The 23609-nt window shown below is 42.7% G+C and overlaps 1 protein-coding gene across 2 annotated transcripts; it reads right to left on the bottom strand.

Moving 5' to 3' along the window:
• Nucleotides 1–1864: 1864 nt before the first annotated feature.
• LOC114599040 (cytochrome P450 4B1-like) lies at nt 1865–22946 on the bottom strand. Of its 2 annotated transcripts, XM_028733567.2 has the most exons (12): nt 22673–22943; nt 21146–21287; nt 14730–14774; nt 13174–13301; nt 11246–11370; nt 10145–10296; nt 8833–8939; nt 8399–8589; nt 7654–7787; nt 6682–6746; nt 3712–3794; nt 1865–2091 (listed from the first exon to the last, which is right to left on the bottom strand). In XM_028733567.2, the coding sequence occupies exons 1-12, from the start codon at nt 22856–22858 to the stop codon at nt 1923–1925; spliced, it is 1527 nt and encodes a 508-aa protein (XP_028589400.1). In that variant the 5' UTR covers nt 22859–22943; the 3' UTR covers nt 1865–1922. The 2 variants fall into 2 exon arrangements, with proteins under 2 accessions (XP_028589400.1, XP_077784887.1); XM_077928761.1 differs by lacking the exon at nt 14730–14774 and having other exon boundaries at nt 22673–22946.
• Nucleotides 22947–23609: the final 663 nt, after the last annotated feature.

Consider the following 23609-nt stretch of genomic DNA (forward strand, 5'->3'; position numbering starts at 1 on the left):
CAAGATTTATGCAGGAGAAAACAAAATAAAAATACAGTAGTACCTCGGGTTAAGTACTTAATTCGAAGCAAACCTGAAACTGTTCTTAACCTGAAGCACCACTTTAGCTAATGGGGCCTCCCGCTGCTGCCGTGCCGCCGGAGCACGATTTCTGTTCTCATCCTGAAGCAAAGTTCTTAACCCAAGGTACTATTTCTGGGTTAGCGGAGTCTGTAACCTGAAGCGTATGTAACCCAAGGTACCACTGTACAGAAATTCTGCAAATTTGACTAGAGTTATGAATCAGGGTAAGGGGACTTCAGCTTTTTCCATGGGACATTCTGCCAATCAAAATCACTTCCCAAGGATATATACAGTGCTATTTTTCTAGAAAAAGAGGTGCTGGAACTCACTATGAACACCTCCCTTGTTTTCTTAGAATGACAGTGGTGCCGGAACTGAGTTCCTGTTAATTCCCTCTGAAAAAAGCCTTGGATATATAGAACCAGGGGATCCTTAAGGTATCCTGTGTCCATGTTGTTTGAGGCCCTGTAAATTAATGCAATAACTTTGAACTTGGTCCAGTGGCGTATGGGTACCCAGTGAAAGCTTTTAAGCCCCAGAGTTGTGTGCTGGCTGTAGTCTGTCCCCACCATCAGCCTAGCTGCCCCGTTATGCACCAGCTGGGAGAATTTCCAGATCAGGAACAACGGTAATCTCAGAGACGTCAACAGTATTTCCTGGGCCTGGTACATTGTATGTGGATTGGGCCCCCTGCTGCTGCTTATGTATCTATATTAACGTAACCTAGCCCACCACACAGGGCTGCTGCAAATATAGAAGCAGGTAGGGGAGGAAAATGTACACATTTGAGCTGCTGGGTAGAAAAACAAGTTACAGATATGCTACACAGTGCATAGTTGTACTATGGAATCAAACACGCCACCTGGCGATTGAAGGGCCCAGGGACATGTGATGTCTTGAATTGTTCTTACTGAAGAGGAATGGTTCAATAATGTCCTGGGTATAGCCTTATCTGAATGTCTTACACAACACAGATGAATGCTGAGAGAAGTGAAGCAAAGAAATATTGGCTCAAGGAAGTTTGGGTTGCCCCTCCCCCTTTATTAGTAAGGACACAAAATTCTCAGGCCCTCCCAATATCCATGCTTCACTGTGTGTGTGTGTGGGGGGGGGAATCACACAATACAACTCTTCTAAGATAATTTAACCATTTAACCAGCTACTCTGGCACTGTACTAGGTATTATTATAATCTGTGTCTGTAACTGGATTCTGTTATGCATGTTTACTTGAAGTTGTTCAACACCATGGCTGCTTCTCATAGAGGTTTTTCCTTCCTTCCTTCCTTCCTTCCTTCCTTCCTTCCTTCCTTCCTTCCTTCCTAATATCTTACCCTTCCTCCCAATGGAGCCCATGGAGGCAAACACTCGAGCAATTTTTAAAATTCAAACACATTGGGGATTCCAATACAAGTGCAGGCTAGGAAAGATTTCTACTTAAAAGGCTTGTTGGAAGAGGACGGTCTTTGACAGGTACTGAAAAACAGCAGGGATAGCAGTATCATAGCTCTTTAAATGTATAAAGTCAAACCTCGGTCATCAAACGTAATCTGTTCCGGAAGCCCATTAGGCTTCCAAAACGTTCGACAACTGAGACACGGCTTCCGATTGGTTGCAAGAGCTTCCTGCACTCAAGCGGAAGTCGTGTCAGACATTCGGCTTCTGAAAAATGTGTGAAAGCCGGAGCATTTACTTCCAGGTTTTTGGCGTTCAGGAGCCGAAACATTTGGAAATGGAGCCGTTCAGAAGCCGAGGTTTAACTGTAATATGTTTCTTCTGATCTATCAAATAGCGATAAAGATCTTAGCAGCTACACAAGTTTTATTATTTACAAGAGTCATGTTCTGTGGTTGCAGATAATCTATGCAAGCTTCTTTAAATATAAGTGAATCCCATTCCAAGAGCGCATTATGAGCTGAGGTTTCTCAAGGGGAGGATTAGCAGGATCTGGTGCAACTTGGAAGCGCAGCAAAGTCAGAGCAACCGCCAGTTTCAACTCCATCATAGCAAACTGTTGCCCAATGCAATTCCTGAGGAAGAAAAAACATTCAAGCTGAAACTTGAACAGGCCCATAAAATTATTTATATATATATATATATATATATATATTAGTATTTCATGTCATAAGAATCATATATGAGCGTTGCCACACTTACACGGCCCCCCCCCCCGCGTGCATAAGGCACAGAGCCCCCCCCAAACGCCTTTTCTGTCACTCTCTCTTCAATCCATACCAAAAATACAGTATCCAAAAATATCCTGGGGCTGACAGGAGGCTGAAGGACACACAGGAAAGCAGCAGCTACATCAGCTGTTAGGCGGAGAGGCTGGGCAGCGCAAACAAAGCCTTGCTGCACCTCTGGCCTTCATTGAGGGTTCCTCTGCCCTCGCTGAGGGTCTCCTCATGAACTATGAGGACTCTACAGCTCTCTCCTGCCATTTCCAGGCATGAATTGGATTATTTAATTATCTGCCAGTACTTCACGTATGGGGAGTCACCTGTTCTGCTTGATTATAGAAATAAATCTCAAAGTGGTTTACATACAAGATAAAACAATAAAAATTTACAACCATGATTTAAAACATACAGGAAGCTAGCAACAGAATAGCCCACAAGCAAATTAAAACTCATACAAACTTTCTAAACATTTGGGTACGTGTGTCTAAACAAGAATGCAGGTGCCAAAAACCCATAAACCCTGAAGCTGTGTGGTTTCTGCAATTTGCAACCAGCTCCTCAACTGTCCTTGTTTATTCCAGCTGCAGAACTAATGGGTTACTAGAATATGAAATGAATGAAGAAGTGATGGTACATGGGAAATGGGACATTTTGGTGTGTGGGTGGGAATACTTCTAAAGAAGCCTTTCCCAATCTACAGCTGCCCTACAGCCGCTTTGAACCTCAGCTCCCCTCAGCTCCAGCCAGCAAACTCATGCTGATGGGAACTGTTTTGCTAGCTTGGCAAAACCTGTTCTGAAGCAATGGGGTGTTTTCACAGAGGGCTTAAATAAAGAAGAATTTGGATTGCAGTGCAGGATTCCTGATCCTCAGTTATGACCATCTAAGTCCTTAATCCATTCATACTAACCACATTTTGAGTTTATTTTTAATCTTGGGTGTTTGTTGTCATCACAGGCAGAATATATCCACAGTAAAACTATTTCTTAAGGATCCATAAATCCATGTACTAAGTGCAATAGTGTGCTAAATTAAGAGCAAGATCTGTGGTGTGTTCAGACAACTGCTTCTCTATGGATGCATTTAACCCATAGAAAACCCCCCACATGGATTGCCCTGGACTTGGGGGCAGAGGCAACCCAAAGAGTGTGGATTGGTCCTAAATCCTCAGTAAACAGAACACTCACACAGGGACCCCTTTATCAGGGGGAAAAGCTAATCTTTCTGGAAAGATGACTCTGTTCATTCCTTAAAAAAGAGAGAACAAACCTTCTGTCCCATGGAAGGGGGCCGTTCCGTTCTCCTTGTCACAATATCAGTGAGAACCAGACACAGGTAAGCAGCAATCCATAATTCTGAGGATGAACTTCACTCATTGATCATATAAATCAAGTTTTGCTTTGGCTGACTATCTTTCATCTTGCTTCTGTCTATTTTCAGTGAACAACTTTACATCATTAGTTGTATTACCTGGGTCCAGCAGCAAATGGCAAAAAGGCATAGGAATGTCTTTGAGATGAATTATCGGGTGAAAACCTTAGAGGATCAAACACCTGAAAGAGAGTAAGACTGTAGTTATCAGCAGCTTGCATCAGCAACGAGATGTACTTGGACCTGCTTCATGCATGCATGCTGATCATTGGATCACTGCAATATCAAGTGATATTGATTTGGGGTTTGGACTGGGTGTCCATCAATATGCAGATGATACCCAGCTCTACCTCTCTTTTAAATCAGAACCAGTGAAGGCGGTGAAGGTCCTGTGTGAGTGCCTGGAGGCGGTTGGAGGATGGATGGCGGCTAATGGATTGAAGTTGAATCCTGACAAGACAGAAGTACTGTTTTTGGGAGACAGGGGGCAGGCTCGTGTGGAGGACTCCCTGGTCCTGAATAGGGTAACTGTGCCCCTGAAGGACCAGGTGGCAGCCTGGGAGTCATTTTGGACTCACAGCTGTCCATGGAGGCGCAGGTCAATTCTGTGTCCAGGGCAGCTGTCTACCAGCTCCACCTGGTACGCAGGCTAAGACCCTACCTGCCCGCGGACTGTCTCGCCAGAGTGGTGCATGCTCTAGTTATCTCCCGCTTGGACTACTGCAATGTGCTCTACGTGGGGCTACCTTTGAAGGTGACTCGGAAACTACAAGTAATCCAGAATGTGGCAGCTAGACTGGTGACCGGGGGCGGCCGCCGAGACCACATAACACCGGTCTTGAAAGACCTACATTGGCTCCCAGTACGTTTCCGAGCACAATTCAAAGTGCTGGTGTTGACCTTTAAAGCTCTAAACGGCCTCAGCCCAGTATACCTGAAGGAGCGTCTCCACCCCCATCATTCTGCCCGGACGCTGAGGTCCAGTGCCAAGGGCCTTCTGGCGGTTCCCTCATTGCGAGAAGCAAAGCTACAGGGAACCAGGCAGAGGGCCTTCTCGGTAGTGGCGCCCGCCCTGTGGAACGCCCTCCCATCAGATGTCAAAGCGATAAATAACTACCTGATATTCAGAAGACATCTTAAGGCAGCCCTGTTCAGGGAAGTTTTTAATCTGTGATATTTTACTGTATCTTTGGTTTCTATGGAAGCCGCCCAGAGTGGCTGAGGAAACCCAGCCAGATGGGCGGGGTACAAATAATAAATTATTATTATTATTATTATTATTATTATTATTATTATTATTATTATTAAAGTGAAGAGACCATCACAGTCACAACACCACAAGAGGAGCTTTCACTCTTGTAAAGCACAGTGGTTTTCACTGAGGTCACATGATGCATTCAAATGCCACTGCCAGACATCAAAGACAGAATTCAAGTGATGTACATGTATATGTGGGCTAGCCTTCAGTTTGGCAACATGGATGTGCATAGACATGTAGAAAGTTGCCGGGGGTTCCTCATTACCCAAACACCCCTGCTTTTTTGGCAATGTCTTTTTCTCCCAGGGTTATTATCATCTATTCCAGTAGCTCCTCCATACTACTTCCTGCTATCCCACAGCTCTGCTGAAAAGGCTGTGCAAAATGGGCTTAAAAGTATGTGGCAATGTCTGGTGAAATCTCTGAGCTGTGGCTGAAGGTTTCCATCCAGTGGGCAGGGAGAAAATGAGACTTCAGTGCCCTAGATAAATGCTCCCCATGGCCAACAGAAGTAATGTACATTATGCAAGTTAAATTAAGCAAGAGTACAATGTGTATCATTTGCAGAAAAATTAAAGGTTGCAGAATTCTTCTTTTGTGGTCTAGAGAGTCAGTGTGGTCTAGTGGTTAAGAGCAGTAGACTCGTAATCTGGGGAACCGGGTTCGCATCTCTGCTCCTCCACATGTAGCTGCTGGGTGACTTTGGGCTAGTCACACTTCTTTGAAGTCTCTCAGCCCCACTCACCTCACAGAGTGTTTGTTGTGGGGGAGGAAGGGAAAGGAGAATGTTAGCCGCCTTGAGACTCCTTCGGATAGTGATAAAGCGGGATATCAAATCCAAACTCTTCTTCTTTTCAGAGTTACTTTGGCTAAGAATTTTTATTGTTATTTATTTTTCCTTCCTGTATTTTCAATCACAGAATGTTCATTGCTCTGAATCCATGCTGCATCTGCTTGATATTGTCTATACATCAACACAGGGCAATCAATGCAGACCCGCCAAGTGTCCCTATTTTCCAGGCACATCCCTGATTTAGAGAAGTTTCAGATTTTATCCCAGAATGTCCCACTTTCCCTTAGGATGTCTCTATTTTCACTGGAGAAATGTTGGAGGGTATGGAGTTTTGTGACCCCTGAGCCGTCTGAAGGCAATCCTGTATAGGGATTTATTTATTTTTTAATGCTGAATGTTTTATTATGATTTTATATATGTTGGAAGCTGCCCAGAATGGCTGGGACAACCCAGTAAGATGTGTGGGGTATAAACAGTAAAATTATCATTATGGAATGGGATGTCCCTATTTTTATCAGACAAATGTTGGCGGGTATGTCAACATTAGGCTGTGGAATGCTAAGTTGTCCCAAGTTGCAGCAAATTTTCATGCTCCAACTCTTGCCATTTTGCACAATTCTCAAGGGATCCCTCCCAGAAAAGTGGGGTACAATACCAGAAGCCCACATCCTAGAGCATCCCCAAAGTCTCCACCTCACACATAAGGAATTGAGCAACTGTACATTTATCCCATTTTGCATGCAACACTGCTGTGGTACTGTGATTCTAAGTGCACATCCATGCTACACATTTAAAACATATTCAGTGCACAGTCAAAGCACATGATTTCCCCCAAAGAATCCTGGGAACTGTAGTATGTTAAGGGTTCTGGAAATGGAAGCTCTGTGAGGCAGAAACAACAGTTCTCATTATTCTTGGGGGAGGAGTCACCTGCTTTTAGTGTGCAATAAACACACTTAAAATGTGCATTCAACATGCTCTAAACCATTGACCAAACAATGCTCCAGAGCATAAATACCTGAGGATCCTTCCACACTTCAGGATTTTTGTGAAGAGCATAAATATTCAGGGATATCAAAGCACCTGTTAAGGATTGGAGGGAGAAGGGAGAAATATCTGATTAGTAAATGGAACACATCACAAAGTTGTGTTTTCAGTGCTGCATTGCTGGATTGCAGAAAGGCCCCAGGGAAGGATTGCTTAAGATGGAGCTGTTATGGCATCCCAATGTATTTTGTGGTATTTGTTGCTAAGTTACTTGCGTGTGGGTTACAATGCCTTAGTGGGGATTTGAGTCTGCTTTCATTAAGACATGGTCATTCTCTGAGGTGACAAAGAGTTTTGCCAGAACTCATGGAGCAGATAGATTAATCTGGAAGTCCTCAGGGTGACTTTATACTTCATTTTTATTTATTTTGTCATTCCTTGACCACAGTCAGTTTTACAAACTGCCTCCGAAGTGGTGCATAGTTTAATATGTAAATATATCTGCAGAGGAAAATATGAAGATGCCTTATCCTGGCATTGGCTTGTCTAATTCAAACTTGTCTTCAGTGAGGCAAGGATCTTAGCCAGACATACTTTAAAATTTGGATATGGCATACTTAGGAGCCTGACAGAGGATGTGTATTTCCACATATAGATATTTCCTATTCAGCTTAGAAGTTCTTAATGTTGTAGTTTAATGAAGTTGCCCTAGTAACATCCCAAACCTTGTGTCTTGCCTCTTTAGTTCCAGTGTCCTAACACAAAGAACTTTTGTAGTACAACTTCTAAGCCTCTCAACAGCCTTTAGGGGCACATGACTCCAAAATCAGATAGAGAATTATATCCTTCAAGACAAATGAGCAAGTCAACCCTATCACCCCATCATGCCAGATACTTGTCACAAACCCAACAATCGGGACACCGTTGCCACTCTTTCAGTTTCCATCCTTCATGTCTGTCATTGAAAATACTGTGAAATGTAATCAAACATAATGAGGCAGACCTGCAGGCAATGTCTTTCCATCAGGAAATGTGACTGGTTTATTGAGCTCTCGGTACACCTGAGGAACAGGAGGATAAACACGGAGGCTTTCCTTAATACACATCGTAGTGTAAGTCATCTTACTAAGGTCATCCCTGGGAGAAACAAACAAACAAACTGTGAGGAAGATTCACAAGTGACAAGAAGACAAAAATATTCCACAGACAGTGGAGTCGGATATTAAAAGAAGTGACAAAAAAAGAGATTTGAGCATCCTTGCATATTCTGCATTTATGTTGTTGTTGTTGTTTAGTCGTTTAGTCGTGTCTGACTCTTCGTGACCACATGGCCAGAGCACGCCAGGCACTTCTGTCTTCCACTGCCTCCCGCAGTTTGGTCAAAACTGCATTTATACATGCAGTGAAATAACTGAGGGGGAACTTGAATATGAGACACATGTACCTCTCCCAAACAAATTAACCTTCAGCGTTAACTATGAATCTGAAAATGCTGAAGCATGACACACTCTCACATTCATGGGGGTCAGCACTATTTGCAATTTCTGAAGCAAACTGAAACTTTTTGTGGCATCTTACCTCTCCAAAGAGTTCCCATGTATTAACCAGGGTTTTCAAAAATCTAAAACTTTTCCACTTCAGGTCTGACAAGAGAGTCACATATTTGCTTGGAAAACAGTAAAGCTTGCCCTGCTTCAGCAGGGATCCTCACAAAAGAAAAACAGATAGCGAGCGAAGGACCTTCTCACCAGCGCAGAGTCTCTCGCTCTCCAAGAATCTCCTTTATCTCCTCCCTGCATTTTTGCTGGTGCTCTGGATTCTGGGCCATGGCATATAAGGTCCAGGAAATCCCGCTGGTGGTGGTATCGTGACCCTCAAAGAGGAAAGTGTCCACCTCAGAACGTATGTCTTCATCAGATAATCCCTCACCATTTACATCCTGAAAAATGGAGAATGATCAAGATCAAAAGCCACGGATGACTTGCTTTGTTTTCCGTCACATGCAGCCACTTGCCTCCTTCATGGGATTATTGATTATTTTAAGTAAGCCACTCTGGAAGCCCTTTTTGGCTGGGCAGTGAGATAGAAACACTGTAAACCAATGTATCTAAGGGACAAGACTGTTGGCTGCATACATGCATATATCCCTTATTTGGAAAGACATGATGTGGATTTTACTCACCCTGGCACAGAGAAGAATATCCAGAAAGTCTAGATATCTCTTCTTTTGGATCTTCTCAAGTTCCCGTTCATCTTTAAGGAGTGCCTTTCTTTCCCTAATCACCTTTTCTGTGTCAAAAAAGTAATAAATCTAATCATTTCCCCAAACAGACGTCATGACATTCACTGCTTCTATGTAATTTTCTGTATGTTACTAACTTTAAAAGGATGAAGAAATTGCCACAGTGGGACAGGACTTAAGGGTGGAACCTACACACATTAAAAAAATTCTGAAAATGTTTCTTTTTAAAAACATTTTTTAAAATACATTGAATTTTCCATAAGGCTTGCCATCACCATCTAGTGTCACATTGTATATTGCACTTAAAACGTTTTCTTTGCAGCTGTATAGCTGAGTCCACGGTTAAGACTGTTGTTACTAGACCTGCTGAAACAAATAATTGCAAACAAATATTGGCAAGCATTGCTATTTAACTTTGGATATGACATTTTGAGTTTGAAATGTAAAACCTTAACCTAAAAATTGGAAACTCGCATACTTTAGACTTGCTAGCATCTTTTGATTGACTTGATTTTGTCAGAAATCATATATGAAACCTGACATGTTATCAACTATCAAATATTCTTTTTTTAAAAAGTCTACACATCCATTTATTTTGGGTGGCATCTAACTAAGCCATTCTCAGAGCAAACTCAGGGTTTTAGGTTTTAGACAGCGATAAAGACATCCTTACATAAAGACAGCATAAAATAGTTTATGGTCCAGATTTACAACACAGGTAAAAAATGTGGGTGAATAAAAAAAATCTTCTGGTATTGAAAAGACTGTAAAACAGGTTACAGATGGGTAGCCGTGTTGGTCTGCCATAGTCAAAACAAAAAAAATCCCTTCCGGTAGCACCTTAAAGACCAACTAAGTTAGTTCTTGGTATGAGCTTTCGTGTGCATGCACACTTCTTCAGAAGTGCCAGGCGAGTCTCTCTGGAGAAGCTATTACATATCTGAAGTGCCACTGTTGAAAAGTCAAGGGTTTAGGAAACCCCTGAGAGGCACCAGAATTGCTCAGCATCCCCCCACCCCCCAGGAGAGCACAGGTTGACTTTCTGCAGATTAAATTTTGCAGTTGGGTTCTGCTTGGGGTCTGGCAGCTAGCTATCCATGCCCTTGGGGTGTTATCGCACAAGCCTAACCATATTTGCTCAGAAGTAAGATCCATTTAATTCAATAGGGCTAAGTGGGGTTAGGCTTGCTGCCTTAGATATGTACGTACAGGTGTAGAACCCTCCAATGAAGAGAAGAACCAAAGGAAATACCTGTGTGGCGATGGGCTATTCTGCAAGCCTTGAAGAAACGGTATCCATGAGGACAGATGTGATAGATTAGATCATTGTGATAGAGAAATGTCTGTATTCTTTCCTGCATCAAACAACTGAGGTCACTAATTGCTTGGACATATGTATTCTTACTAGAGGAGTCAAAGAAAGAGTTTAATTAAGAGGTGATTATTTTTAACAGGCACAATACAAAGCAATGTAGTTTGTTTATCACACTCTAATTCCACCTGCCCTCCAAGAAATAGGTGGTCTTTCCCACCATCACCATTTTATACTCACAACAACCTTCTGAGGCAAATTAGTCTGAGAGAGCAAATTATTGTGGAAGTGATGTCTCCTATCCCTAAGGAGGCAGAATTGTGACTACACCTGAAAAAAACTACCCTGGAACCAACAGTTTCTAGACAACTTCTTTCCAGTCACTAAACCCCATTTTTGTCCAAAGTAACTGTCAGTACAACTGTGAGTTGTGGCAGCACAACTGCAAGCATTCTTGGTGGATATTGATTAGTTAGACCGTGGGTAGGCAAACTAAGGCCTGGGACCAGATCTGGCCCAATCGCCTTCTAAATCCGGCCCACGGATGGTCCGGGAATCAGTGTGTTTCACATGAGTAGAATGTGTCCTTTTATTTAAAATGCATCTCTGGGTTATTTGTGGGGCCTGCCTGGTGTTTTTACATGAGTAGAATGTGTGCTTTTATTTAAAATGCATCTCTTGATTATTTTGGGGCATAGGAATTTGTTCATTTTTTTCCTCCAAAATATAGACCGCCCCCCCAAAAAAGATCTGAGGGACAGTGGAACAGCACCCTGCTGGAAAAGTTTGCTGACCCCTGAGTTAGACCCATTCCACTCTGAATTGTAACATGGGACATATGAGAGATTGCCCATAGGCCTGGAAAAAACAGGTGCAGGGGTTTCAAGCAGTTTCTGTGCGCCTGATGCTCACATGAATTGGTTCTCACTAGACAATGGTTTATACTAGAAGTGATTCCACCCCCCCCCCCAAATTGTTCTCTGGTTCATCTATAAACTGGAGTTAATTCCCCCCTCTCCCCCCCCCCCATTCTTATGATACCTGTCAAGCTGGCAATTGCTTTGATAACTGAAGATACACTTCAGCATGCTGTCCAGTGTCATAGACCCAACATGCTGGAAAATATCCAGTGATTTATCTTCTGAGATCAGCCTTTCCCATTTATCCTAATGTAAGAGTGAAAGGTTTCACACGTCAAAAGGAAATTCTTCAGATGATTAGATTTCTGGCATCCATATTTGAGCCATCCACCCATGCTGCTGCAATGTCCATATATCCATACATAGAATGAGCAGGGCACACCATCCATTCCTTTATTTAGTACATTTACAATTCACGGTAAAAACATTTAGGCAGATTATTCGACACCCAGGTGATTTCCCCTACAACTACAAATACCACAAAATCCCTTGTTGCAATTATAGATCCAAGAGAGAACGTGGCAGTCATCTAAACACTAGTGGAGCAATCATATTTGGGTGATTATGATCCTGTACAAACCAACCTAGCATGTGTAGTAAGCAATGAATTCTTATTTTTATATATTGCGGTAGGGTGGTTTCCATTTATTTATAATGTGGAAGCCCTTTAAACCTTTGACAATCAAATTCCAATCATTTAAGGTGCCTATCAGGGGTGCCAACTTGAATAAAATATGGGGGGGGTAAGCCCCGCCCCACATAATTGATCACATGATACACCATTTAAATGGCAATGGCCATCAACCTGGGGTGCATGGCCCCCTCAAATATTTTATTGGGTGGGCCAAAGGGACCTGTGCCCCTAGGAGTCGACTCCTCTGGTGCCTATATTTTTTCCTGTCTATGATTCCCCGCCGCCCTGAATCTTATGCAACATACAACGTACATATGATCAGTTAGTGAGTTAATAGATTATGTTTATGGCACAAGTAAGGATGGCAGCTGGTGACCTTGTTGTGGTGTTGTTTGTGTGTGTGTTGTTGCCTGTATTTTTAATACTATGTCTAAATATAATTCCATGAGACCTGGTTAGGCAGATTAGGCAGATTTCTGGATAATACTCCATGACTGTCAGCTTTTCCTCAGTGAGAGCTAATTGAGAATCAATGTTTGTGCTTGTATGAGGAACCCATCTCAGCTTGGAGGTAGTGGTGACACTCATCCTCTAGCTAAGGGAAGGGTGTGTGTGTTTGGAAGAGGCAGAGGCAAAGCTATGAATTTGTTGAAGGCAGAGTCTCTTTAGGGTGATCTGACGTGGAGCCACATATATGGTACCTTGTAGGACTGCCTCGTTGCTTTCCCTGATGCTTTACAAAAAAAATAAAGCAAAGGATTTTGAAATGTATTTGAAAATAAAGCAATGCTTGAATCCTTTAATAGTGCTAGTCCAAGACATTTTGCTGAATGAAACAGAACTCTAGAATCCCAAGCCAAACCTCAGGGCCAGTACTAAACAGCTACAAATTCATGTCTTCATCTCACCATCAGGTTGATGCCTGAAGCAGGTACATTCATCTTGCTGCATGAAAGTGCTGGGCTTGTACTCCCTCATCCAAAGGAAATCAAACCTGGTGCTGCTGCGCTTGGAAGTTCCCAAGGCTCAGAGGAGTACAACAAGATGGTTTAAGTTTCTGAATAAGCTATGAGTAGCATCAACATTTCTGATCAAGGCTTCCAAATTCTAGGTTGGTTGGTACCTGGGCACAAAGTGCAATTGCCATGCTGGAATAGTTTAACCCAGTGCTTTTTTCCCTTACAAAAATGTTTTGACTCAAGAAAATCACCATTTTATAGTTCGAAGCAGGGAAAAGAAATACAGTAATGGACAAAAGTGCAAAGATTCACAAAATGTTTAGGGGTATGTGTACCCCTGCATACCCCCAGAAAAAAGAACTGGTTTAACCACAATACTATTGGTTTAGATCTTCTATTAGATATAAGAGAGAGGTATTTTGGGGTGTGTTTTTTTTTTTTTAAAAAAGCCCTTACCAGCATCACTTTGGTGGAATCGACCATCAGTACCACATATGACTTTAAAATATCACTGTGAAATGCAGGAGTCAACAGTCGCCGATGCTGGAACCATTTGGGCCCATCTAATACCAGTAGCCCTTTCCCTAATATGGAACGAAAAAGCTAGTCAAATCTCCTTTTTGTTAGTAATCTCTGCAGAACATGTCTGAACAGAGGCATGCTAAAAAGATTTAAAATTCCATGCCAAACCCATCTAATCCTGCAACTAATACATCTGCATTTTGTACTCTCAATAAGTGACATACAGAGATTGTTGTCTTTAATGCGGATCATCACATTGATCTCCACCCTACTACCACAAAGAATTCAACCCTGGCAATTTTGTGGAATTGCAGAAGAAAGGAGTGGCCCAAACAAAAGGAGACACAGCAGTCGTGATGGCGGACTTTAACACAGGAAACAAAGCAGTATACTTTAATAGGAATTGGATCTATGCTTGCATTGCAGTAGGGGCTTCAATCTGAACAGGGCATTATTATACAAGATACTTAGCATAATGATTAGTGACATGCACTGCAACCTTATCCAAAGTTGCTCATACGTTGTCTTCCCAAGAAGATTACTCAGTTCTTTAGAATAGATGCCAGTGGTCTAACATAAACAAAATGCATTGCATTAATGGAATGTGAATAGCTGCCCTTCCCCTAATGAGGTCAGCCAAGGGACAGAAAGTCCAATATTTGCTTGAAAGAGCAATAAAAGCTTAAATCTCCTTGGCACTTCTGAGGTATGTTGCTGTCACTTACATTAAATGCAAGGACCAATGCAATAACAAGTTGTACATATTCACAGCAGTGACTGGAGGAGGAATGACTGCTGGGAGGAGCGCAGAAAGAAGAAAAGCCATTGTACACCTGCATCAGCACAACCAGACATCTTCGTCTGCCCCAGCTGCAACAAAACATGTCTCTCCTGTATTGGTCTCTACGGCCACAGCAGGCTCTGTAACTCCAACAGTTTGACTTCATCCCCAAAGGCGCCCTCTTCCATTGCCTCCCGAGATAGATGGATCCCAATCAACGTTTCCTCTTATTTGGCTGTTCTTTGGAACTCAGTGTTCTGATTTTATCATATAGATTGATAGTATGCCATGGACAGAGTACATCACATGAAGAAACTCCTTGTTCACATTTAATCAGGGATAGCACCACAAGAAGAATCCCTAAGTTAAGTTAATTCATCTAACTCTGGAGTCCCCGGAGTGGCACCTGTGGGCACTATTGGATCATTGGTGCCTGCTAGAGCTCCCTCACCATCCCATACTTGCTTGCTTTTTTTTTTTAAGGGATAACCTTCCCCCCCCCCCCCTTTTCTTGTTTTAGGCTCTGTGCAGGTCATTTTAAGGTTGTTCTTTTCTTTTTCAAGGGACTGTTCTGAGCACCTTCAAATTTTTCTTCTGTGAAATGGGTATTTGGGGGCAGTTCCTTACCATTTCCAGATGTGCCCCAGGGCCTAAAGAAGTTGGAGATTCCTGATCAAAATGTAATAACCAAAAGCATAATGCTACTTACCGATCCATGGGAGAAAAAAATTGTAGAAATCAAGAGCCTTCGGATCTGCAACATTCAAAAAGGATGAGTGCATTGAGCAATGCAGAAAAAGAGAGCAGGATATTTTAATATATATTTTTTTAAAAAAATTAATCAGTGGGTCTATTCTGAGTATGGCTAACATTGGTTGGCTACAACCATTAGCAGACAAGTAGCACAGGGAAAGCATAGGAAAATGGAATAAAGGACACAAAATGCTGAGGGCTGGCTAAACTAGTAGAAATATTTTTATTTTTAAGGAACTCTTATGAAATTGCAAAAAAAAAAATTTAAAATATTATCATGGAAAAATGATGGCTTATTATTGCCTTTCCCCCTTTTGTTATTGTAGTTTCATTCCCCCGCCCCTTATCTATATGTTGTTGTTGTCCTTAAATCTATAAAAAAAAGTTTTTTTAAAGAAACACCACACAATCATATAATTTATAATTAATACCCCTCCAACTTAACATTCTGTTTGGGGTTGCTTTCTAAATATCATGTTGACACACACGCTGAATTAATGACTAAGGGTATGACTTTTTTTTAAAGCGCACACACATGATGCTGATCATGATGCTCTTGCACATCTATTTTCATCACAAGGTGGACAAGCATCAGAGCCAGAAGTAGGGAGTTCTGCTTCCAGAAACACTAACTCATTTTCCTCTTCCACACTCATACATTATTTCAGGCATGTCCAAAGTCTGTTTTGGGGGCCTAATCCCGCCTGCCGGTCAATTCAATCCTGCCCCCACAGGCAGTTCCTCCCCGTAGCAGTGGTGGAGCTTCATGCTCCGGCACCGGGGGGCGTAGAGCAGGTGGGGGCAGAGCTGGCGCGCGTCCTGGGGGCGTGGCGTGCCACCCACAGGGGTTTGGCGCCCAGCACAGTCGGGGGGCAGCCGCAATGGCACCCTACTGGGATCGTGCTGCCGGGGGCGGTGCCCTCCCCCTTCCTCCGCCAGTGCCCTGTGGTTCAAAAAAAAAGGTCAACAACTTCTTTGGTCGGCCCTCATGAATGTTCACCTCATCAAATCTGGCCCTCTTTGAAAAAAAGTTTGGACACCCCTGCATTATCTCCTCCCTCCCTCTCTCACACACATTCAAGATACTCATACATGCTGTCACAGGCATATGCCACACATGCACTTCCAAGAATAAATAGGGAGAATGAAATGCTGTGTCCAGATCTTTAACAATGCTTCTCCCTCCCTTTGCATCTCCTCAGTGAAATGAGGAGATCAAAACATCGCTGAAGATAAACAGAGAACCTTTCTCCTTTCCTTTCCTGCAAAACTTCCATACTGAGATATGAAGGCATAAAAAATGTTGTTGCCTGCTCTTCAAGAAACACATAGAGACCATGTTTCCCTTCCCTTCTAACCATCTCCATGCTGATATGAGGAGGAGGAAATGTCATTGATTGATCTCCACTGAAGATCCCCTTTCCTCCGGGGGGCCACTAGGGGCGCATTGGAAGATGGCTGACAATAACATCTCTCGACCCACACGAGGTAATTAAGAGGCTGTGATGGGAGTAAACAGCCTCCCTACCCCCCCCAGGGAATGGGGGGGGCTGCCCTTGCCTGCTGTGCCCATATATATCACCCTGAACTTGAGGGGGTGGGGGCACTGGGCAGAAAGCCCTTGTGTGGATTTCAGTTCTCCTGGATGCTGTCTCTGATTCGCGCCACTAGCTGCAGCAACTTCAAAAGAAACAATTAGGAAGAAGCAAATGCACATATTTCAAGGAAGAATGGGGAGTAAAGACTGCTAATTGAAGGGATCTCTGAGAAAGAAGACGGGTCGGATAAACAGGAATATATTATGAGAAGACACACCAAGGCTCGGTATGTCGGCAACTGGACTGGATGGGGGGGGGGACTTTCCTTTCTTTCTTCTATGTGATTAACCAATAATCCCCCCCCCCCACAAGTCAGAAATGCCGCTTAAATGACCTAAGCTGGAAGATTTAAGACTGTGTGGAGATAATTTCTAACCAAAGCATGTTTTAAGGAGATCGTGGAAAAGTACAAGAGCTTTGGGATGATGCAGTAAAAAACAGCGTCGCCATTTTGGCAAGTTCTGTTGAAAGATTTATGTCTGGGAGGAGGAAAGCATTTGTTTTCATACTGCGGGCGAACCTCTTCAGAGGACTAAAGAAGGCGACAGATTTGTGAAGATTAATGATGGAAAGAGTGCTTTTATTTATGGAAGTGATGATATATGGAAACCATCTCGATATGGTTATTGGACGGAAAAATCCACACAGGATTATGATTTGTGTTTACCTGCTTAAGGAGATTATCAGAAGAGATCACAAAGAAAAAAGAAAAATATAAGAAAATAACAAGATGAGATGTGGGAACAGCAAGATAGGACTGGATAGAATTGTGAACATTATTTGGACAGATTTGTGGACATTAATGCAGCAGCAAGAAGATGATTGGAATCCCCTTTGGAACTTGAAATATGGGTACCCCCAACAAAAAATTAAAATTCGGCTTTGTAATTCGGAATTTATGTGATTTGATTTGATTTGATTTGATTGGTCGGTTAATAAAATATATATTTTTTTTATAAAAAAGAAGAAGATCCCCTTTCCTCCAGTAATCTGAAATGTAGGCTCCAATAATCAATCTATGCTCTCTCTCTTTTTCCATCTTTCCTCTCTGGCCTTCACTTTTCACATTTAAATATATCTCTGTTACATTCCTGAGTTCATTTCGGACTTTTACCATCAAGTTTAATCAACTTAAGCTGTTGTTTTTAATCCCTGGGATACTTAGAAAAAAAGGTTTTGCTTTTCAAAATGGGCAAATGAGTTGGATGGGGTCTCAGCTCTGCTACTACTTCTGCTGGCTAGGGAAGGAAGGATCTGTCAAGTTTGGTTCTCTCCATGTTTCATTTTTCCAATCTGACTTTCAGTTATCCACACATTGCTGCTATTTGTATTTTAATTTTTTAAATAAAAATCCTCACGAAACTTCATCAGCATTTTAGTGCAAATTTCTCAGAGTAAACAAATTTTATATGCAGTTTTGATGACCGTACACATTTCTGCAAGCCATCCCGTAACATTATGCATCCTTGTTGTTATTTTCACTAATACTTTCACTTTTATGCACACTTTCCCCTAACATATATTTTTAATAAACAGTAGTCTGTTAGACTACTGCATTGCAAAAATTCAGATACCTGCAAATTTCAAAGGATAGCCATGTTTTGGTTCACAAATTCGGAAACTGCGAAATTGATAATTTGGTTTTAAATGCCTACAGAATCCAATTTCTCCAGCATCTCTATAACTAGCTCCCACTGTTTTGCTAGAATGATCATGCAAGATCTTATCAACCAAAGGCAGAAGTAACAGTGAAAACAGCCGGAGGCAACAGAGGAAGGTGCCAACTGCTGCTGTTAATTAAGAACTAGGAATTGAAACCAAACAGAATTTGGGAGACAGCTCTCCAGAAACTCCTCAGAATACATAAGAATAAATAAGGGGCGCCTGGAAAATTCAAGGAAAGCTGTGTTGGTTCTTGTTTAAATGAAAGCGATTTTGCCACCTCATATATTTAGTAAGGATCTGAAAACAAACATATGAAGCCCACTGATTATTCCTACAAATAAATGTTAGGAATAATAATGTTGTAGAAGGTATAAAAGACTCAAGAGCTGAAGTGACCTTCAGCTAAAGTAGTGGATTGGAATCCTTCTGTTATCACACCACTTCATAACAGAGTCAGGTTTCTTCTCAGAAAACCTTATTATAAAGCTTTCTTTCAAAAGCTGTTGAAGTGGTCTGGCAAACATTTTCCAAGCACACAAAGTATTAGCTTTCTACTCAGGGCCAGAGGCAGCAGTTGGTATCACTGGAGAACTCACACCCCAGTAAAAGGCCCGCTGCCAGTTCCTGGAGCCTCCTGGCCATCTTCCTCCTCCTCCTCCTCCTCCTCCTTGCTATTACTGCCTGATCATCTGATATCTCCAAACAAGCAGTTTAGGATTAAGGACAAGAAACATGCCTTGTGTTCTCTTTCTCTGGAAGTGGGGCCAACTGAGCCCAGAAGCACAGGGAAGTGAGAGGACAATAGTGAAAAGGAAGAGCAGGTGGGCACACTCAGGGAGCAAAGCCCAAGGGTTCCCACAAAACCCAGAACTGGCACTGATTTTACTGAGCGATATAGCAGATACAAGAAGCATACCAACCACATAAAACATCAGTCTTCTGTTGCTCTAGCCAAACCCACTGAAGGCCTAGTCAACCTGGCCTGATATGAGTGAAGCGCTTGCTCTGAATCTGTGTAAACTATTATGCTTTTAGCTAGCATGGAGGTAGAGAATGGTGGAATATGCGAGTTACACCTTGATTAGATGCCGACAAGTCAAACCTAAAAAGGCCACACGGCATTGGCATGACCTGGAAGGAACCTTAAGAAAAGGACAAAGTGCCATCAACAGGGGGAAATGTCAGGAGAATGACAGGATGATATTTAAGCCAGACAAATGGATGTTTCAGTACGATAAGTTAAGATCATGGCTTTGTTCCATGTTTTAGAGAGATTTTCCACTTCTAGCCAGATGCTTAAGAAAAACATTTTCCACGTGGCATTTATGTAGCAACTATAGTGTGTGTAAACAAAGAAAGAATGTAAGGGCACACTGGGACCATCAATCATTTGTTTTGCAAGCACAAGAGAGAAAAAATTATTGCATATGGAGAAAAGTGGGGGGGGGGGGAGAGAAAAGCAGATGAGAACTATCAGACACAGTTAGCTCCAACTGTGCTAACTGTAGACAGAGCTTTAAATAAGAACTCACTGAACAATGAATAGGCAGCAGGATGCATAGCTCAGCTGGTTAGAACGTGGTGCTGATAGGGCCAAGGTTGCAGGTTCAGTCCCCATATGGGACAGCTGCATATTCCTGCATTGCAGGGGTTGGACTAGATGATCCTCAGGGTCCCTTCCAACTCTATGATTCTATGATCAGACTGGTGCCTGTTCCAAGGATGAAGCTTTGCCTTGGGCTGATTTCTGGCTTGTTTCCACCTGGAAAATGAAGGGCTGGTCATCACCCCTCCTCTGCTGAAGATGTCGCATTTGGTTGTCATAAGCCCTTGCTGATCCGTAAATATTTTTCCTGTTGTGGCTGACACCCTATGGGCAGGTGTTTTTTAACTATAGGCATTTACATTGCCTCTGTAATGACTAAAATGGAATTGTAGCTTTTCAGCTTCAAGGTCTGGATTTCTGTTCCTGATTACACTATCAGTACAATCCTAATCAACCTTTCCTGCTGAGCTGTGTTGGGTATGTGGCTTTTCATAACCATAGGCTGGCAGGAATACTTGGTAGTTCTACCATTGACCTAGACCAGGAAGGAAGGGCAAAAGAAGACTCAGCATCGATGCCAATAGAACAAATTAAAGGGTTGCAATAGAAGAGTGCCAGGCCTACTCTTCTTTTATTATAAAATAATATGCCTTTCGGGTAAGGTTGGGCTTGCTGCAAGTTTAAGGCAAGTTTAACAAGTAAAAACCTGCAAAATGGTATGAGAAAATATGATAGTAAGTGCAAAACACAGAGACTAACACTCAGAATGATTCAAAGAAGTGACATGGTTATGGCTTCCCCTGAACAATGAGCTCTTTCTGGAGCTTCAGCACCATGTGCAACCCCTGTATCTCAGAGGTAATTTCCCTCTCAATCGATTAGCATTTGTAAGACAAGTTAATGTTTGCTATATCACATATAATTCTATAGTGATACTTGCAATACTTTTCGCACCTTCCTGGGTTTCCTGGGCTAAAATGGCTGTTGATTTTGTTTTATTTGGTTTTGTTTGGTTTACAATTTAGTTGCTGGTTTGGTTTGGTTTGGTTTGCCAAATAGAAAAACGAGGCAGTCAGGCTACTGGCCTAAAGGGGACAACTTCAGAGGGGAGTGATGAGTGCAAGCATACCTAAGGGAAGGGTAAAAGCTCAATGGTGGGGCATCTGCTTCACATGCAGAAGGTCACATGTTCAATCCTTGGCATCTCCAGTTAGGATTGAGAGAGACCCAAGTCTGAGACCCTGGAGAACCACTGACAGTCGATGTAGACAATCCTGAGCTAGATGCGCCAATGGTCTTACTCAGTATAAGCAGCTTCTGATGTTTCTACAGCTAAGCTCTTACAACATAACTGTGATGAGAAACCTGGGCTACTCCAGATGCTGGACTACAACTCCCATCATCCCTGACCATTGGAATGTTGACTGGGGCTGATGGCAACAGAAGTCCAAGAACATCTGCAGAGCCACAGGTCCCCCATCAATAGAACTTAGCTACCAAATGACACTGAGTGTACAGATAGAAGATGTACAGATATTGCCTTAAAATGGGCCATTTCATTACCTCCTCTGCTGTATACAGCCTTGGCGTAATCTGGATGGTAGATATTGAGAAACCCCAAGAAAGCTCCAAACCACAAGGAATGACCCTTGGGATATCTCTCCGACCAGGACACCATTGTGGTAAGTTCTCCAATTCGACCGAGCTGTGGCAATTGGGGACAAAAATCAAATCAATGCTATTATAATCAACTAGGTGTGGACTTCCCGCTGTCCAGGCTATCTCAGGGTCCTAAGGCAGCCTGATAAACATTACATATAAAGATGGTCTCAGAAGCTTTACACTGGTATAACCAATTCTACCCAGCCTATATCCACCTAAAATATCATGAAGTAACAAACAAGTTTTTTAGTTTTCCAAAGTCTTTGATCAGGCATGAGATGAAGCTGATTCCTAATTTCCAGCTCTGTATCTCATGCAGATCCGCATGAGCAATCAGAACAAAGAAGTACATACGCTCTTAGACCCCTAAACAAGTTTTGGGCTACTGCATAACATAGATCTCCATGACCAGGGCTCCATTTCCTTGGAGACTCAAAAACATTTCAGGCCTGATTTAAAGCACAAAGTCCCCAGGCCATCGGGGATCTCTCACTCCACAATAAGCATTGGGCTGCTTCATAGCAGGCTTATCAGATACCTTCCAAAACTATCCCCTTCATCCTGTAATTTGTACCCCATTTAAGTTTCTGTCCTAAACTTAGTAAAGGTAAAGGTAAAGAGGCCCCTGACCATTAGGTCCAGTCGTGACTGCCTCTGGGGTTGCGGTGCTCATCTCGCTTTATTGGCCAAGGGAGCCGGCGTACAGCTTCCAGGTCATGTGGCTAGCATGACTAAAGCCGCTTCTGGCAAACCAGAGCAGCGCACAGAAACGCCATTTACCTTTCTGCCGGAGCGGTACCTATTTATCTACTTGCACTTTGACGTGCTTTCAAACTGCTAGGTTGGCAGGAGCTAGGACCGAGCAACGGGAGCTCACCCCGTCGCGGGGATTCGAACTGCCGACCTTCTGATTGGCAAGTCCTAGGCTCTGTGGTTTAACCCACAGTGCCACCCAAGTCCGTAAACCTAAACCTAGTACAACAGCCTGGAAGCAACCTCAGGGTCATGGCGACATATCCCTGTGTTAGAATCAAATCACCAAATTCCTATAATGTGAGAAATGGCTGATTTCAGGTAGTGTATGGGTGGGTTGAATAGGAAGTGGGTGCTGAACCAGAAGGCGACAGCACCATGGCTAGGGACAAGCAGCTTCTTGGGTAAAGTACAGATAGGCACTTCTAGCATTCATCTCATGTCTGCTTCTCTGTACGTGAAATTGCATCCTGCTTTATAGGAATCTAGTTCACATTCTAACACATAGGTCATGGCACCATAATGTCTACTTTGCCCTTTGCCACCCGCATTGTAGTTGCTCACGAAAAGTCTGATGTACCAGCAATGGCAACAGCACTGCATTTATTTGACACAAAACATTACAATCACTCACTTTTTTTCTGAGTTCTACTAGATGGGATGAAGAAGTCCTACCTCATTGGTGTGTCCATAAAACCAATGCTTCGGTGGCCCTGGGAAGCTCTCCAAAGATCTGATCAGCTTTTGCCTCCTTTGGTATAGCCGGATGACTTTCAGGAGCACGCTGACCAGACAGAAGGTAGCAGCTGCATAAAAAAACAGGTAAAGGTTTAACCCCAGTCCAGGCAAGGCGAGTTGCATTTTGCTCAGTATGAATTCCCTGGAAGCAGCTTCTGGGTCTCTTGGTTGAAGTATGGCAGGATGCAGCTTGTATGCAATCCTGTAATAAGGCTATATATGAAACAAATAGGCGGGGACGCCTTAGATATCATATTTCAACAGGCTGGAATGAAATGCAGCACCACTTCCAAAGTGAGCAAACAAATGAAAAACAAAAAAACGGGGTGGAGATCAGCATTTTACCGATTATGCTATAAATAATATCACTACAGCTCAGCTGATTAACCTGAGTTAATCCACCAGCCTTTATAAAACAAGGGATCTTGGTGGCTATGCCTAAGGTACGGAATCTCAGCCACTGAATCAGACAAGAGCTAATTGCAAAAGCATTCTGTTTGCTTTTAGGGTTCAAGTTGGCGGATAAACGATCCATTGTAATCCAAGGCTCTGCTTAAGTTCTAGTGCAGTGTGAACGAGCTAAGCAATGTAAGGTGCAAGAGGCTGATCTCTATTCTTATCATTTACCATGCCTCCCTCCACCCAAGAATCAGATTGGGTGGGTGTTGGAGTATGGTTGCAAAGGAAACAGGTGCAGCTATCTGTTAGGGCTGAACGCAGCAACATTGCCTTACAAGTGCATGCCTATGTATGTGTATGTGTTCTACCTGGAATGCCAGAGGCATTAATCTTTCAGGGGCAATGTGTCTGTAATCCCATTAATAATGGGTTCAACCTACCTTCCTGGTCAAATGAATAATCTGCCAATGTAGCC

The sequence above is a fragment of the Podarcis muralis genome, chromosome 5 (genome assembly GCF_964188315.1).
Source record: "Podarcis muralis chromosome 5, rPodMur119.hap1.1, whole genome shotgun sequence".
In the NCBI taxonomy this organism is placed as follows: Eukaryota; Metazoa; Chordata; class Lepidosauria; order Squamata; family Lacertidae; genus Podarcis; species Podarcis muralis.